The 17,110-nt window shown below is 42.0% G+C and overlaps 2 protein-coding genes across 3 annotated transcripts; one reads left to right on the top strand and one right to left on the bottom strand.

The window, feature by feature from the left end:
- The first annotated feature begins 1,143 nt into the window (after window positions 1-1,143).
- On the top strand, window positions 1,144-9,258 carry LOC147200119 (phosphoribosyl pyrophosphate synthase-associated protein 1-like). Of its 2 annotated transcripts, XM_086120539.1 has the most exons (11): window positions 1,144-1,620; window positions 2,917-2,969; window positions 3,064-3,130; window positions 3,424-3,596; window positions 3,803-3,918; window positions 4,229-4,284; window positions 4,444-4,589; window positions 5,825-5,869; window positions 7,036-7,106; window positions 7,620-7,766; window positions 8,939-9,258. In XM_086120539.1, the coding sequence occupies exons 1-11, from the start codon at window positions 1,457-1,459 to the stop codon at window positions 9,095-9,097; spliced, it is 1,197 nt and encodes a 398-aa protein (XP_085976665.1). In that variant the 5' UTR covers window positions 1,144-1,456; the 3' UTR covers window positions 9,098-9,258. The 2 variants fall into 2 exon arrangements, with proteins under 2 accessions (XP_085976665.1, XP_085976667.1); XM_086120541.1 differs by lacking the exon at window positions 5,825-5,869.
- A 5,678-nt stretch (window positions 9,259-14,936) lies between these two features.
- rasd4 (rasd family member 4) lies at window positions 14,937-16,275 on the bottom strand. The gene has a single exon (XM_086119161.1). The coding sequence runs from the start codon at window positions 16,144-16,146 to the stop codon at window positions 15,520-15,522; it is 627 nt and encodes a 208-aa protein (XP_085975287.1). The 5' UTR covers window positions 16,147-16,275; the 3' UTR covers window positions 14,937-15,519.
- Between the last annotated feature and the right edge of the window lie 835 nt (window positions 16,276-17,110).

The raw sequence follows: 17,110 nt of genomic DNA, 5'->3' as shown, positions 1-17,110 counted from the left end.
ATGCCTTTTAATGTATTTATCAGGGTGGCCCGGTAGTCCAGTGGTTAGCACGTCGACTTCACAGTGCAGAGGTACCGGGTTCAATTCCAGTTCCGGCCTCCCTGTGTGGAGTTTGCATGTTCTCCCCCGGGCCTGCGTGGGTTTTCTCCCGGTATTCCGGTTTCCTCCCACATTCCAAAAACATGCATGGCAGGCTGATTGAACACGCTAAAAATTGTCCCTAGGTGTGAGTGCGCATGGTTGTTTGTCTCTGTGTGCCCTGCGATTGGCTGGCAACCGGTTCAGGGTGTCCCCTGCCTACTGCCCAAAGATGGCTGGGATAGGCTCCAGCACCCCCTGGGACCCTAGTGAGGATTAAGCAGTTTGGATGGATGGATGTATTTATCTCGGACATATTACTGTCAGTGAAATTTTATGAAGCACCTTTGCATAGTCAAGATGTTTGTTAATGTGCATTATGTATTTTATTTTAGTAAGTGCAATTTAAAATGTTTTTTGTTCCGTTTTTTTATGTACAATCTGTGAATGTTTGTTAAAAAATGCACAATTGTTTCCCCAATTATCTTTTGTAGACTTTGTGTGTCTTATTTGTGTTCTGTACTCTACATGGGGTCATCGGTTTACGACGGAGTTCCGCAAAACGCGTGGCAGTTAAGCACTCAATTTACACGAACGCAATAATAAATTCATAATTACGGGCAATGCGTGCTTTACAACACTTCTATGTCATACATTCAAACAACTACTGAATGAAAAACAACAAACGTGTTCTAAACCGAGGACTCGCTGTCTACTTTGTTTATTAATGTAGACGTGAGGTCCTGTAGATTTTTCAGTTTTTACTGCACTGGTAGGGTTGCGCCCGATAATCAAATGTAGAAAAAGTAGGACACAGTATGGGTTAATTAATAACGAGAGTTAAAATGTAAACCCTGATTGCACTACGATTCAGATTGGAATTACTCAGAAAAAAAACCGAAAGCATACTTTTGCCGTGATACTAGTTACTCGCGCTTTAAAATGACGCCAAGGTTAATTCACACTCGGATTGGGCAATAAGTTTTTTTACACGCCCACTCGGCTCTATTTGGCCTCTGATTGGCTAGGCGGAGTGTCCGTTTAACCCCCCTCGAGACACTTATACAATTGGTGCTGCATACATTCAACATCAGTCGAATTTTAGTTGTGATACTTTACACACAAATAGCACGGTTTGTGTGGAAAATTCAAAGTGTGTTAAAACATCGCTTTAGTGGCTCACTCGCACAGGAGGAACACTTTAGTATTTGGAGTTGCTTTTAACATAAGTGTGGAAGACCTCCAATCGCGAAAAGTTCGCATAGTTTTGCCGTGTGTTTCATTTTTTTACACTTAATCTTAGGCAAGTTCGTTGTCGTTCTCAAGTTTTTCAAAGACAAAGGGAGGGGGAATTGAAGTTTCTGGGGTGTTAAACAACATGCCGGTAAGGCGTTTCGGCGGTCACAGGTCTCTGGTCAAACGCTTTGAAACGCCCAAGCTCTCGTATGGTTTCTCGAAAATGAACGTGTCAAAAAGTGGATACCGTGTTTTCTCAGCCAACTCCAGCAGCGCCTGTACAGAGCTGGCCAAGAAGATTACTGAGTAAGTAAACGACATCGCTATTTGTTGCTTTTTGCTAGCTTGGTTGTTGACACGAAAGTGCAGTTGGCACGAAGCTGTGTGTATGTGTGTGTTTTAAGATTCCCAATCGTCCTTCGGTCACAAGTACGCATGCGCACCGCGCGTGGAAGTTGTTGGTGTGCCCCAAAACAAGACCATGGTTCATCAATTGTATCTTTGAATAGGATTTTTTTGATGAGGCTTACATAACAGAGCATTTTTTCAATTCAAATTCAAGTTTGGTTTTTTTTTTTGAGGCCCTTCCCCCACGTTTTGGCATGAATGTCCAATGTTATGTTTGCCTTTGGTGTCACATTGAAACCACTTATCCTTCCCTCTTCAAGATAAACTTTAGATGATTGCTCCTGTCCTTGCTACCCAGTGGAAAACAGTCAAAACGTCTTCTAGATCCATGCAGAAAGTCTTTAAAGTCACAATGAGCCAACCAGTCAGTGGCCCCTGAAGGATTCCGTACTTTGTCAGGATTTAATTTCTCACAACAAAACAAACGGCGTGATCACATGACTGCGAAGTGAATTGTGTTTTCCACGGTCGTGCCATGACAGGAAAAGCACCTTGCTGATCCCTTGCATTGACGACTCGATCAAGACTGCGGTTGAGTGAGTTGAATTGGGCGAGGTTTCCAGTTGTGGGCCAAGCCTTCCCTCATCTGCAGCACGCTCATTATCACGTGACGGTTGCATCTTTTAATGAGTAGCATGTTTTTATTACGCAACACCAGGTGCGTCATAAAGTCGGGGCTTGCTCAGAATGTTGTGTGCTTCATGCAAATGTCATTTGAAAAATCCTGAGGTGAAATTTATGGGCTCACTCTGGATGGCAGCCGATATTAACCGGTTTTATTTGCATCTTCAGCAGCAGCAGCAAAAGAAATGTATGGTGAGCGTTTGATGAGCGTTTGAATGTTGCCATAGGCAAGACATATCAGAATTCTACCGTCAAGTGAGTCCAAACTTGCACCACAAAAGCAAGGCATCAACAACCTCCCAGAACAGAGGTCACTATTTCAAAAAGTAAAGACAGTACACATGCTGGCTGTACAGTATTTGTTTGGTCCACTTCATACCACTGCCTACCCGCGTAAATGTCACACAGAAATGACACCAATTTGGTGCATCAGAGCTTTTACAGTCTGTGCAGAAGGGACTTAAAAGCTTTTGATCGGCAACCAACATGAATTGGCTTCCTTCTCGTTGTTGTTTCTAGATTTATGTTGTGATGTTCACCCGACCGTACTTTTTTTTTTTTTCTTCCTAGACGCCTGGGTGTAGAGTTGGGCAAGTCGGTGGTATACCAAGAGGGAAATGCGGGTAAGGTGACAAAAGAGCTCCGCGGGCGCTCCCCTTCCATGTTCAACCATCGTCTTTGTTCGCTTGAGCCCACCTTGATCTCACTTGTGCGCAGAGACCAGAGTCGATGTGAAGGAGTCTGTCCGCGGACAAGACATCTTCATCATTCAGACAATTCCCAGGTGAGATGTCTTCCTGATCCTTTTCAACAGAAAAAAAAGAGGGCTTGAATTTAGGTCAGAAAAATTGCTGAGTCGCGCATAAAAGACAGGAATGATCTGGTGCGCAGTGATGTAACTGCTCGATCATCTGACTGCCACCTACACATAATAAAATCATTGTGACCTATGGTTTATTTTGGTCACGCCTTGTCATCTTGAAAAGAGTTTCTATTTCGACAGGAATGGGCGTGTAGGCTTCTTCGAGCCACTGTACATTTTTGTTTTTGGTTGTAACTTTATGCGTTGATGTGTAGGGATGTCAACACGGCCATTATGGAGCTGCTGATTATGGCCTATGCTCTGAAAACGTCCTGCGCCAAGAACATCATCGGAGTCATCCCTTACTTCCCTTACAGCAAGCAATGCAAGATGAGGAAGAGGGGCTCCATCGTCTGCAAACTACTGGCCGCCATGTTGGCCAAAGCCGGTACGTGCCCTCCCAAGAATTCTGCCACTTTTTCTCCACCAAAGAGACTCCGTTATCATTTTGCAATAGACGGTAACCTCCTAATTAAAAAACAGGACTCAGTTCGGTGCGGCACCGCAAATTAAAAACACAAAAATGAACATGATGCCTGACTCTGAACTGAATCTTATTGGAGTTCACTGAATCTCATCCTGTTGATTTTGCAGGACTGACTCACATCATCACCATGGACCTTCATCAGAAGGAAATCCAGGGTTTCTTCAGCTTCCCAGTTGACAACTTGAGAGCTTCCCCTTTCCTTATCCAGTACATCCAAGAAGAGGTGCCGCAAAATGACACCGCGCTCTCAAGCTGAGACATCGATGTCGTATTGAAGCTTTTTATTTAATTTTTTTTAGTTAAAGGACACATCCATTTTTTATAGCAGCACGTGACTTTACCGGGTCGCGGACCACTGCTGGCGAGTGCATCAATTATTACGCTAATCGCTATCTTGTTATACAGTATGTCACAATTCCCACCTCAACTTCTCACGCTCCAACGACTGTTGCTTTTCTACGGTTGTGATATGATCCAGTATGTAAGATTAGCCGTAGCTTAATAATGTTGTGGTCTCTTCCCACGCCTCTCAGATCCCAGACTACAGGAATGCGATCATCGTTGCAAAGTCTCCATCGTCTGCCAAGAGGTAACGAGACCATCTGCCATGCTCATGTCATCCACTTTTTTGCAAACTTAGTCTCGGCATCCTTTTCTCATGCCATCATCGTGGATGTTTCCATTTCTCTTGCGCAAACACGTCTCTTTTTTTTTCTTTTGCTCTCTTTTTTGGGTCATTGTGTCTCAGGGCTCAGTCCTACGCCGAGAGGCTGCGGCTCGGTTTGGCCGTCCTGCACGGCACCGCTCCCAATCTCGAGTCCAACGCGACCGACGGGCTGTATTCACCCCCGCCAACCCGCACCAGCGCGGGAAACACTGGCCTGGAGTTGCCTTGTAAGACGGCCCCGCTCATACATACCTGAAAAAAGTTTGCTGACTGCACTTGACAAATTGTAACTCAACCACAGGGCGTGGGCAGTCTTGGCCCAGTTTTACATTTTCCATATCAATGTCATGTTATAAAAAGCCAAAAACATTTGCAATACCCACATTTGCATGTACAATAATGAAAAAATGTCAGACCGTTTCGTAGATGTAATATCTCCCTTGGAGCAGCGGTCCCCGACCTTTTTTGCCCCACGGACCGGCTTAATGTCAGACAATATTTTCAGATAAATGCAACAAAATAATTTGATATGACCTGCGTGAAAACTGTGGTATTTTCTAAACATAATATTAAACACGAATCATGATACAATGAAAATCCGATCTGGCCGCAACACTCTCTGGTCGCTATTTGTATTTAACGTATTTATATATTTATGTCTTATGCAATTTTATGTAAATTTTAGCTATGTGTGTTCAATGCACTGCATGTTTGCACTGTTGTTGAGAGAGGAAAGTAATTTCATCTCTGCTGTATGTTACACACAGAGCATATTTGACAATAAAAGCTGACTCGACTTGACTATGGTAACGTTTAAACGTGCCTTCAAAATAAGATACACCGCAAAAACGGAGTGCATGAAAAATACGACTCACCATTACCACATATACGGAGTGGGTTAAATCCGTATTTTAAGTTGGACTCCTAATAGTGTCTATTAAATGTTGCCTTCTTTTTCTTGAAAGTTTCTCTTCTATCTCCTGGCTGAGCCTTTTCCCCTTCTCAAAGAAACATTCCAAAGACTTTTGTTTTTCCCTCATTTTGCTAGCTCCCGGGTTTCTCCCCTTCTCAAAGAAACTTTCCAAAGACGTTTGTTTTTCACTCATTTTGCTAGCTCCCAGGTTTCATTTTAGCGGTAACCTCTCACGTGACCGGGAAGTGCACCTTGACCTGCGTCAAGAGTGACATACAGTACTGTAGACGGATATCACATTGAATCCGGCAATTTTTCAAAATAAAACATCTTTCAGATTCCGAAATGAAACGAAAAAAGTTATTATTTCTCTGCGGCCCGGTACCAATTGACCCACGGACCGTTACCGGTCCGCTGCCGTGGGTTTGGGGACCGCTGCCTTGGAGGACTTCATAAAACCTGAAATACCTTTTTTTTTTTTGGAGGGAGGGGGTTCATCCTGCTTTTGCCTCACTAAATATGTTCACAACGTGTTTTTTGCCAACGCAGGCAGCAGCAGATCTCGTGCAGCGTTCCCTGGGATTGAGCTTCCAAGTATGAGCCCAGTGAATGAATGACTCCGTTTCTCTCTTCCGTTTGTTTTGGGATGCTTCCCTGCATGGAATGGAATTTTTACTGAGGAATTTGTTTTCTTGCTTCCTTGCCTTTGGGCTTAAATTCAGTGTTTGGTTTCATTTTAATGGCTGAGGCGCTGCAAAGGTCATCTCAAAATTTTGCAAGAAAGCTAGTTGAAATTTTGGTGACCTGTTCGTCCTGCAAAATCATTAAATAATAATTCAAATAAACCAGCCCATTATATTTAGAGAAGGTTTTCACCACAGGTCCTTTTAGGAGATTTCATTTTGACCATGTTTCATCCCCAAAGTGAGTGCACAGTAAGTCTGCGAAGGTGCCTGGTTGGTGGTCAGGGCTGCTGCGTACAGGTGGAGGCACTGCAAGTCAGGTGTGGAGGGTTCTAGCTTGGCTCGGTGATTATTTGGTATTCCTACATGGACTTGAATCAGAATCATTCCCTTCAATTTCAGGGATGTGACGTTTGCATCCGAACAAATCCTACAAATGCTGCTTTGGAATCCAAGTAATGATCGACTCTGTTTCAGAAGACCAACTAGGCATTTAAATCATGACACAATGTAACGATGGACAAAAGATGAGTGCAAGTCCAATTGCCGTATTTTCCGCACTGTAAGGCGCAGCTAAAACAATTCCATTTTCTCAGAAGCCGACAGTACCCCTTATAATCCGATTCAGATTTCTTGGATGTAGTATTTTAAATGTTCTGTAAAGCGTTTTATTACAGCTGCAATCGGTTGTTAAAGCTTTATATAAATCAAGCTGTATTGTATTATATTCCATTTAGCATAGCTCCATCTAGTGGATGCGTAACACAACCGCAGCCACTATTGTAGCTTCTATTCTACGCACCTCATAATGCAGTGCGCCTTACATAAGAATACACTTTTAAAGTAGTCCATTCATTGAAAGTGCGCCTTATACTCTGGAGTGCCTTATAGAGCGGAAAATACGGCAAATGCACTGCGCAAACCGCTAGGCTAATCAAGTCTTGCATGCCTTTTGCAGGTCTCCACCAAATTTCTTCTCATCAAATCTCCATTGCCTGGAGGAATCTGCACCCGATTGCACTTGGAAGCCTCTGCCTTCGCTTTTTGCGTAACTTTGCCTTTTTGTGTCTTTTTAAGTGATGATGGCAAAGGAGAAGCCACCGATCACTGTTGTCGGAGATGTGGGAGGAAGAATCGCCATCATTGTTGTAAGACCGTAAAACCGCCATCGGATTTGCGTACTTCTCCGACTTGTGTCACCACTACTCGGAAAGCTAGCTTAGGATAAATGTGTAACGCGTCGCTGATAATAGTAGCATGTAATCTTTTATGACGTTTCGAAATGATACAATTTTCTCTATTACGTAATGCCTTTTGCGCACTGCATTTCAATTTTATCTACAAAGAATCAAGACGTTTAGCGTAACATTTTGTAAAAATCGCCCAAGAGGACAATTTTTCTCGACAAGCGCATTTGAGCATCGTGATGGCCAAGCTTATGATGTTTAATTCATGAAAGAATCATGAAACAAAGCCCCTTTGCAATCATGTTAAGAGAGCTGATTAGAGAATCTTTGACTGTCCCTTTCATTTTGGAAAACAAAAAGTGGAAATAAACCCACACCAAGGTTAAATGAGGTTATTTTAAATGAGCTTTGAGTTAGTCCCAGCTTGAAAATCCTTTCCGAAAGTGGATGACGGCGACCTTGAATGTGTCTTAGGATGACATCATCGACGACGTGGAGGAGTTTGTCGCTGCCGCAGAGATCCTGAAGGAGCGAGGCGCCTACAAGATCTTCATCATGGCCACGCACGGCCTGCTGTCTGCTGAGGCGCCCAGACTCATTGAAGAATCTGCCATTGACGAGGTAAAAAAAAGAAATATGTAAAAAAATGTATTTGCATGCATATGTAAAGAGATGCAAATCATGACATGAATCGGCATTAAAAGTAGCTGTAATTAGCGATGAAATGACCTCACGGCATTTTCCATTTTATACAAGTTAGCCTAAAGCTTAGGCTAACTTGTCTGCAAAACACCATTGCTGGGCTAACCAAATTAGCACAGGTGATCATAAACATTGAACATACGGAAGAGCGACACATGCTAAGAGATACAGCAGGTAAAGAAAGTGAAACGGTGTATATTTGAACATAAAATGTTCAACTAAATCAGGGGTCACGAACATGCAGTGGGCACCACATTGCACCCAAGGACCACATGAGAGGCCCAGGGGCTTGTTCCCCAAAAAATAGCTCATCAATGATGGGGTATTGTCATTTTCTCGGCTTGTTGCATAAGTGATCGTTTGAAAATGTAAATAATGGAAAAGATTTATAGGGGGGAGGGAGTGTTGCATGTTGGTCGTTATTTAGTAATTATTGTGAGAAATCCTAAACGTGATCATTAATCAATGATAGCGAATCTTTTTAGAGTGAATTCTACTTTACCGGGGTAATTGCCCCGCCTCTGCTTTGTTTTCGAAGCAGAAATGTTTGTGTCGATCAATTTTTGTTGTTTACTTTGCCTAGTTCGATGACCCCCCTAACCCTAAAAAATAATATATAATTATGATCAAATGTGTTGTTTCCGAAGTGTGTGTCAAAACCGGCGCCCTTCCCACTAATCAGCTTCAAAAAGGTTGCTGAACTTCTGAAAACCATTTAATTTCATATTATGTATGCTTGCTAGTTTAATGCTAACCGATTATGCGAAACGCCATAAACGGGCTAACAGAAATTAGCATCCAGGTTGTATAAATTTCAAGCCTTTAAATAAGTGCAACTTTAGCACACATAGCGGAGTAACACATCCAAACAGAGCAAACATTACCCACATGACTGGAATTGAGACAAGGGCTGCCTCGGCCTCTTCTGCCCGCACTTAATTATGCTGCAGCTGCATCCACTGGAGCTCAGCGCTGCCCGGTGAGTTGCCGTGTCATGTGGTGTGACACTGAAAGCGAAAACTGTGGCCGCTCACTGTAAAGCTCTTGAGAGGCTAAAAGTGTGCTACTGTGCGTCCGCTCTCCCCATTTAGGTGGTGGTGACCAACACGGTGCCCCACGAGGTGCAGAAGCTGCAGTGCCCAAAAATCAAGACGGTGGACGTGAGCATGATCCTGGCCGAGGCCATCCGCCGCATCCACAACGGGGAGTCCATGGCCTACCTGTTCCGGAACATCGCCGTGGACGACTGAGGCAACACACACCAAATGACACTTGCTCGCCCAGAAACGCGTCCCGTGCCAAATTGTGGCAACCAAATTTGACGATGAGCGTTTTGCTCTTACACAGACGTGATGTATCGCATGAGGCTTCTTGCCATCTGGCAAATAAAAGCATACTTTTGGGGTGCCGAGCATTGTTGTGGACCGTGATTGAAACAGTTAACGGGAAACAAACTTTTACCCATCGTAAAACATCTGTGCGTGCGTGCGTGCGTGTGCGTGCGTGTGCACGAGGAATTGAATCTGTGAAGCATGTGTACGTACATGACTATTAAATGTAAAAGTGTCGTAAAATGGCAGAGGAAAGTGTGATGCTAACCATAGAACCATGAATGGAATTTGATGTGGCCTGAAATTGTCCAACTGCACGGCAAAATATTAATATCGAGTATGATCAGTAATACCTGCAAAAATTCTCAAGAGTAGTTTTATTTAAATTTTAGTGGATAGCATATTATGCGATTGACAAAAGTTGTCTTTGTTTGAATATTTTGGAGACTGAATTATGACTTAAGGCACACATGCCATATGCGGTTTGCTCATGTCATTTTGTGGGGTCTGTAAAAATCTGGAAATCTTGAATGTTCAAATGAGTTCAGTCGTTAGTATTACTATATTTATTTCACAATTGAAAATAATGAAATATACAAATAAGATAAATGTTCGTTACACTGCTCAACACATTCTTTATACAAAATTTTAATGCAATGAAACTTTCTAGATAATTTTTTTTGCACTGATTCCAAAACTGCCCTTGTTTCTTTTATAGCACATCGTTTTTTAAAGATAATAATAATCACAATAACATAAAATATAAGAGAGTAAAAGTCATATTTATGAATTAAAAGTTAGGTTCAGCAACAGCTGGAATTTGTTTTTCTGCCGAAACGTCACAGCTACAAATTGCAACGTATAGCAAAATCTGTGTATTGCACAAACTTTTATAGGTCAAATTTCAAAATGAAAAAATTAAAAGAGCTCCAAAACCTGATGTGCGAAAGATTTATAATTTTTTTTAAAGTAAAGGGATATTCAAAAGTTGCATCACAATTATTTGTAGGTACACATAAAGTCATCTCAGAAAAAGAAAAAAAAAATGTTGACCAGTGCAATTAGAAATGTTTAGTTTTGTAAATGCATTTATAAAATTTATATGTTGGAGCGCACACTGATTTTTTTGGATATGCAGAATCTTTAAATCTGGTTTGGTACATCCATCCTGGTACTTTTTTTTTTTTTAACAGAAGAAAAGACATCTTAGACTTGAACAGAATTTATAGTTTAGTTTCTAACACACCAAGTTCCACCACAGGTACCGCTCGGGTCACAAGGACCGCACTTTGACAATCACCGCTTTTATGTATGAAACCCAGGATTATGATAACGACTCTCTATTCAACATTAAGTTATTTGACATGTGGTGTGTGTGTGTGTGATCAAAACGGGAAATTGGCTTCCGTGCCTCATTAAACATCAAAAAGAGAGTTTCTAGCACGGGAAATGAGTCACTGAGATATTTAACGTTATTGCAGGCTTTAGAACTGCATCTCATTACCTTTTAAATGGGATAGTCATAGGAGAGTCAATTACTCACAATATGTCACATCTGACTCCAAAGCAAATGCACTCATTTTACTCCTTTTTTAATTATTTTTTTTTATTCTGCAATAGGAAGAAAATGAATGCGCAGACATCTTTAGACTCGATGCGTCTATGCAAATGCAATGATTACATTTCCAATGATTGCGAAGTTTTGCTTCCAGGACCTTGAACTTGTTCCAAACGCCTCAGAGCCTCTTTACTCAGCTGAGGAGCTTTGACCAAGTCCAGGGGCAAAGACCGAATCCCAATCTGACCGCCGGGGCACCCGAGAACAAAATGGAGGGAAAAAGAAAAACATCTTACTAAAACAGGCAGAGGTCCAAAAGTGGAGGTGGCCCCGGCTGGGAAGAAGACAAAACACCTGTGAAGCTGCGCGCTGAAGAGCGTTTTAAAAGTGGAGCGAAAGAGGAACTGCAAGATCAACGTTTACCCGTCCGTTTCCTCAAAATAAAACAGGAAACTCGTTTGGGTCTATAGCGCGAGCCGGTAGGGTGAGTTAAACTTGAGCAGGGTCATGGTTAAAGGGGAACATCTGCTTCAGGAACCACTCAAACGGTCCCACTTTCAAACCTGTTCCACCACTGAATCGTTTCTTATTCAAATGACGCAATGCTCAAGGGCCAACTCGGGTTTTGTTTTGACTTGTCGCTTCAGTCTTCTTGTTTCCGAGTAAACGAGACAAATGGAGACTTTTTCGAGGACGGGGAACTCTATTTGCTCATTGAGGTCAAAATGGACTCCGCAGCCACATGATCTCCCCGAGCCGATCGGCATCGAATTCTCATGTACTGTACAAAGAATCATTGTACATGGGAATACGTACAAGATTTCAAATCAAGTTTTTGCCCCCCCCCCCCCCCCCTCCAAAGAAAAAGTAGCACAACAAAACACTTGCAGACAAGAAAAAAAATAATTCATAGCTCAATGTTTTAACCCTTTCAGGAACAACAGTTACTACAGTTATCGCACGGGTGTCAAAGTCAAGGCCCCAGGGGCCAGATCTGGCCCGCCACACCATTTTACGTGGACCGCGAATGCAAATCAAACATGGCTACTTTCATGATGCTTGCTAAAATATGTACCAAAATGTCAAATTCTCATATGTAATTAATAAGAGAGATATTGTAAACATTTTCGTGTTGCCAAACACCCCATGAGAGTAACATAAACAATTTTTTTTCCCAAGATGGCGCCCGAGTAGGCAGCCTTTGGCAAGTGCTGTTCAAGAGCCTTGCTTTTTTGTTCTTTTTTGGTATTTTTGTCTTTTGTTTTGTCACATGTTGTTTGTTGTTTCATCGTGTGGACCTGATATGGACTGTTTTCAGCGCTTTTTGGCCACGACATTCGTCAAAGGAGAAGTATCTGTGCTTGGTGGTTGCGCCTTCTTGGCAGCACACCTGTACCAGCACAGATATTGATTGGGAGGAATGTCGCCGCCATTGACTGTCGGTGCTGGACAGACCTGGGGTGCTTGTGTTTTTTGCGCCTGTAATGGGCAGCATTTTTCACAACCCCGTTTTGTTCAGTGGCTTTGTCGGCGCTGTTGGACAGTCGGCGTTGGTGCGGCTGGATGGATGGCTGCTGAAGTTGAGGATGAGGAGAGAGGAGCGTTGGCGCAGAGCGCTGGTGCGTATTTGGAACTGAGAGTCGCCGCTTGGAATTGAAATGGATTTCCATGGGACAGGAGAAGTGAACCAATCTCTTTTTTCGTCAATGGATGCTACAGCTTCTTGTTGACTTTGAAACTTAGCTTGTAGCCGACGTGTGCACATTTTGAGCATGACGTCTCTGATCCACTGGTTAAAGGACACTTTGATTCTCTCCTCTTTCATCTGAAACTGCTTCAAACAACAAAGCATGTGACGGAAAAGGGGTTAGGACTGCACGACTGTCCGTGTTTTATGTTATGTGTTGTGTTTATTATTTTACTTTATGGTAACTGTTTTGTGAAGCGCTTTGTTACAGCTGTCGCTGTTGTGAAAGCGCTATATAAATCAGCGTGTATTGTATTGTATTGTAATAGTTGAATAAACCGGTATTCTTGATATGATTTCAGTCATAATGGCCCTGCAAGGGAAATGGTAACTAAAATATAGCCCGCAATGAAAATGGGTTTGACACCCCTGGTTTATCGTGTTCTCAGGTTGCAGGGTGCATGAATTGGATGGATTAATGTCACTCTTGATGGTGAAAATGCACCTCATTGTTTGGCTATAAGCTTTATATTTCAGTGGTGTCAATACTGTATTTTAGCCTTTATTAAATACTTCAAAAGAGAGGGCGGGTGGGTAAACTCACAATGTATAGTTTATAATTTTTTAAAAAGCGTGTGTATAAAGAGTATAAAAAGGAAAAAAAACATTAATGCTTAAAATGAGCGCATAAAAATATATATTCGGGATGTTCAATACCACGACTGCTTCAGACTGATGCCAGCACGAGTACTCAACCCTCGAGCACTCACTGATATTACATAACCAATAATTCCAGTACTTTGATACGTAACACACTTCCAAGTACAAAAACATAGGCAACAGGTGAGTATAGCACGCTGTCTAATACAGTACTACGAGTATGCAAAAACGCTTGTTTGCCTGTACTGCATTCGCCCGGAAAATTAGACCTTCTTAATTCTCTCTCTCTCTCTCTCTCTCTCTCTCTCTCTCTCTCTCTCTCTCTCTCTCTCTCTCTCTCTCTCTCTCTCTCTCTCTCTCTCTCTCTCTCTCTCTCTCCACACACACACCTAAGTGTGTATCATTTAGTGAGATTTTTCATCGACAGGAAGTCACTCTATTGTACATCTGTACCGAATGTTGTGGCCAGTTAACTGCGTGTAATGCGTCTTATTCACCAACAGAAGTCAGCCAAAGATAAGCCGCGGAAAGACCTGACAGCGTGTGTTGCTTAATTAGAATGAACAAGTCAGGGTACAGACAAGCGACATCTAAAAAAAGAATTATGTGTGCGCCTCATTATGCACAGTTTAAACAGTAACGCCGCACTTAAATGTCGAAAAAATGTGTGCGTGGGGAGTAACTGTTTTAAATTGGATGCAAGTAAAATATATTGCACATTAAAAAAATCCCATGAAAAATATACCCTCATAAATGTTTAAAGACAAACACTTTTTTTAAAATGTCATGCCATCGTATTAAACTAAAAAATTGTAAACGACAGAACTGTACTCGGGTAGTCATTCTTTCATCTAACAGCAGAGAGAGCCCGTGTGCCACTAGTGGTGCCCGAGCCATATTTTTTTAACTCAATCCTCAAGCCTCTCAGCTTGATTGAACGCTGAATGTCTTTTCGAATAACAGCACGTGTGGAAACATGTGCACATCGATGGATTTTCAACAGTAGTTGTATTAGACAATTTCAGGCTCAAGCGACATGACAGTCATGGATTTCCTGTCTCAAGTGGGTTGTGAGTTGGTGTCAACATCTCCTTTCGAAACATGTTATGAGTTTGAATACTAGATAGCCCGTTAAATGGACTCTCAAATGGAATCTTTCTAAACAAGCACCGTCAAGTTGTTCATGAGCCTTAGTTCGTATATTCGCCTTCGTCTGTTTTGGGCTTGCCATCATTTTTGCTGATGTTGCCAATTAACTTGTTCACTTGAGCATTTAGTTCGCTTGACACTGCACGAGTAATACAATAAATCGAAACTAATTTAGTTAATCATAGTTTCTAGCATGTATATACAAAATGTAGGATTCAATAGCTAAAATTCAAACATACCTTGATGTTTTTTTAAATTACAGAAATAATTATATGATCAAATCTCTCAATGAAATTTTATAGTTAAAAAAAGAAATATGTATATATGTGTATATGTATATATATACAGGTATATATATATATGGAAAAAGCATCTATCAACACAAAGAAAATATTGAGTTTTTGGGGTTAGAAAAATCAGGATTTATTCATTTAATGAATAATAAAAAGCACATATTTTCTGTTTGAAAAATATCTAGTTGTTTTTGCATTGCGATATTCAATTGTATAATATGAAAAAGCAATTTTATGTCAATGTCAATTTTATGATAAAGTTTCTGAAAGCAAAAAGCATCTACATTTTTTTTGGTTTTATAGGATGAATGCTAATATAGATATAGTTCACATGTTCTGATTTTTTAAAATCTGAAATGCAAAGAAAGAAGCTTTGTTGACCAGTTGACATTCATGTTGACTCAAACCACATTTTGTATGGATCTTTGTTTTTTATGATGCATATTTAACCCCACAACACAGTTGTTTCAATAAACAAAATTGTACAATAGTGTGACATGATAAAAAAAATACATCAATACAAAACAACTTCAATAATCATGAATAAACTTAATTTAAAAAAAAAGAACCGTGTATTTACAATTTTTCATAAACAAACTAAAAAAAAAGTAATGGCTCTTGTGCACAATTACAAAAAGATGTACCGTACTAAAATGTAACTGATGAGTTCCAACATGTATGCATTTGTAAGTATAACAGTTAAGACAGCCTTTTAGATTTGACATTGATCTTAATAATAATACATTTTATTTATAAGCGCCTTTCAACACACCCAAGGACACTTTACAATAACAAAAAACACCAAACAAAACAGCTGCAAGTACGCACCAACCAGCACTACATCAAGAGAGGAATAATTAATTTGTTAGGGTTTTTTTTGTCTATCATGATGAGTCAATTCTCTGGTGTCCTTCACTTGAGGGTCTCCAAGCCTGGAGGAGACCGCTCCTCACTTGCCGCCCACTTTTGAACATGTCCTCTGTTGTCCCTGCCCTTAGGACACGGTGCAGCTGTTGGTCTTATTCATGGGGGGCCTGAAGCGGGCGTGTTTGGGGAAGGTCTCCCTGCGTCGGCGAAGAGCCGGGCTGAGGCGGCTGGGCAGGTTGGCCTGCTGCAGGAGTTCCTTGAACACCTCCACCACGTTGTCGTTGTCCTTGGCCGAAGCCTCCAGGTAACTGCTGTTCCAGTCCATCTCCACGGTGGACAGCACCTCGTCTCCGGACACCCGCCTCTCGCCCACGCGGTCCGTCTTGTTGCCCACCACCACCATAGGGGTGCACTTGTCCTCCTTGATCTCCAGGATCTCTTCCCGCAATCTCTTGACCGTCTCCAGCGACTCGGGGTCATCTACCGCATAGACCAGTGCGAAGGCGTCGCTGTTCTGGATGGAGAGCTTGCGCATGGCCGGGAAGGAGTAGCTCCCGCTGGTGTCCAGGATCTCCACGGTGATCTTGACGCCGCTTACGTCGTACTCCCGGCTGTGGAGCTCCTCCACCGTGCGCCGGTGTTTCGCCTCAAACGTGTCCTGCAGGAAGCAGCGGATCAGGGCTGTCTTGCCCACCCCGGCCGCCCCCAGGAACACGAGACGCACGTGGGTCTTCCCCTTCACCTCCAGTGACATGCTGGATGCCTGACTAAAAGGTACTGGACGGATGATGGCTCCCTGTACTTGTCCGCTGAAAGTCAACTTGACTTTAGTCAACTCGCGTCTCTGTTCTGTCGCCTCTGTGAAGATGTACGCCCGCCTTTTTATGCTTGTTTTGGAGGAGACAGCGAGCACGCCGTCCCTGCACTCGCAGCCAATGGGCACTTGGAAGGCTGCTGGAAGGCGCCCAATGAAGGCAAGGCATGCAAATGAGGGCTCAGCTCAGAAGCAGAGGAGTGGAAGAGGTTTCGCGCAGTGAGGTAAGTCCAACAAGGGGAAAGGACACTCTGATTCAGTGTTTCGCAATCTGTAATTGAGTCTCAGTGGCACCTGGATGGTATCAAGTGACTCGACTTTCTTTTTTTTTTTGTACTGGCAGGAAATTTCACAACAAGCATCAGTTTACAGTTTATAGTTGCGTAGTCGTCCCAACTGTTCATGTACAATGTGACCCAAACACCTCTGTATGCATTCCAATATTTCTTTATATTTCTTTAAGTTGACTGGAATATTCCCACTAAATTACCTAAACACTCTTAAATCTGCTGAAGTACTCCTAAATGTAATCTAATACTCCTACATGTTCTCCAACAATCCCGAAAACGTTCTTAAATGCTGTATCATGGTATTAAAATGACAGCTTTAAAACAACCTTTTTTGGAAAATATTTGGGTCAATCAAAAGAGCATTTTTTTTTTCTCTCACCATTGAACACAAGATATTTTTAAACAAAATATAGAATACTTGACGAAGAAGAAACATGTAGCATGTTAACTTAAAATTCTTCTGTTTTAATTCTTCTTCATGAGTTACACTGTCCCATCACTGGTGAGCTAAATTTATAACAAACTTGTGGGCTACTCATGTCGTCCTTGGGGCTAACATGTACCCCCTGGAACTTTTTTTAAAATGTATATTTTTTAAGGACAATACATGTTAG

This window comes from Hippocampus guttulatus, chromosome 9 (assembly GCF_054856545.1).
Source record: "Hippocampus guttulatus isolate MCC_2025c chromosome 9, RoL_Hgut_1.0, whole genome shotgun sequence".
Lineage (NCBI taxonomy): Eukaryota > Metazoa > Chordata > Actinopteri > Syngnathiformes > Syngnathidae > Hippocampus > Hippocampus guttulatus.
The sequence above is the reverse complement of the archived record's forward strand: the minus strand, read 5'-3'. Positions and strand labels throughout refer to the sequence as shown.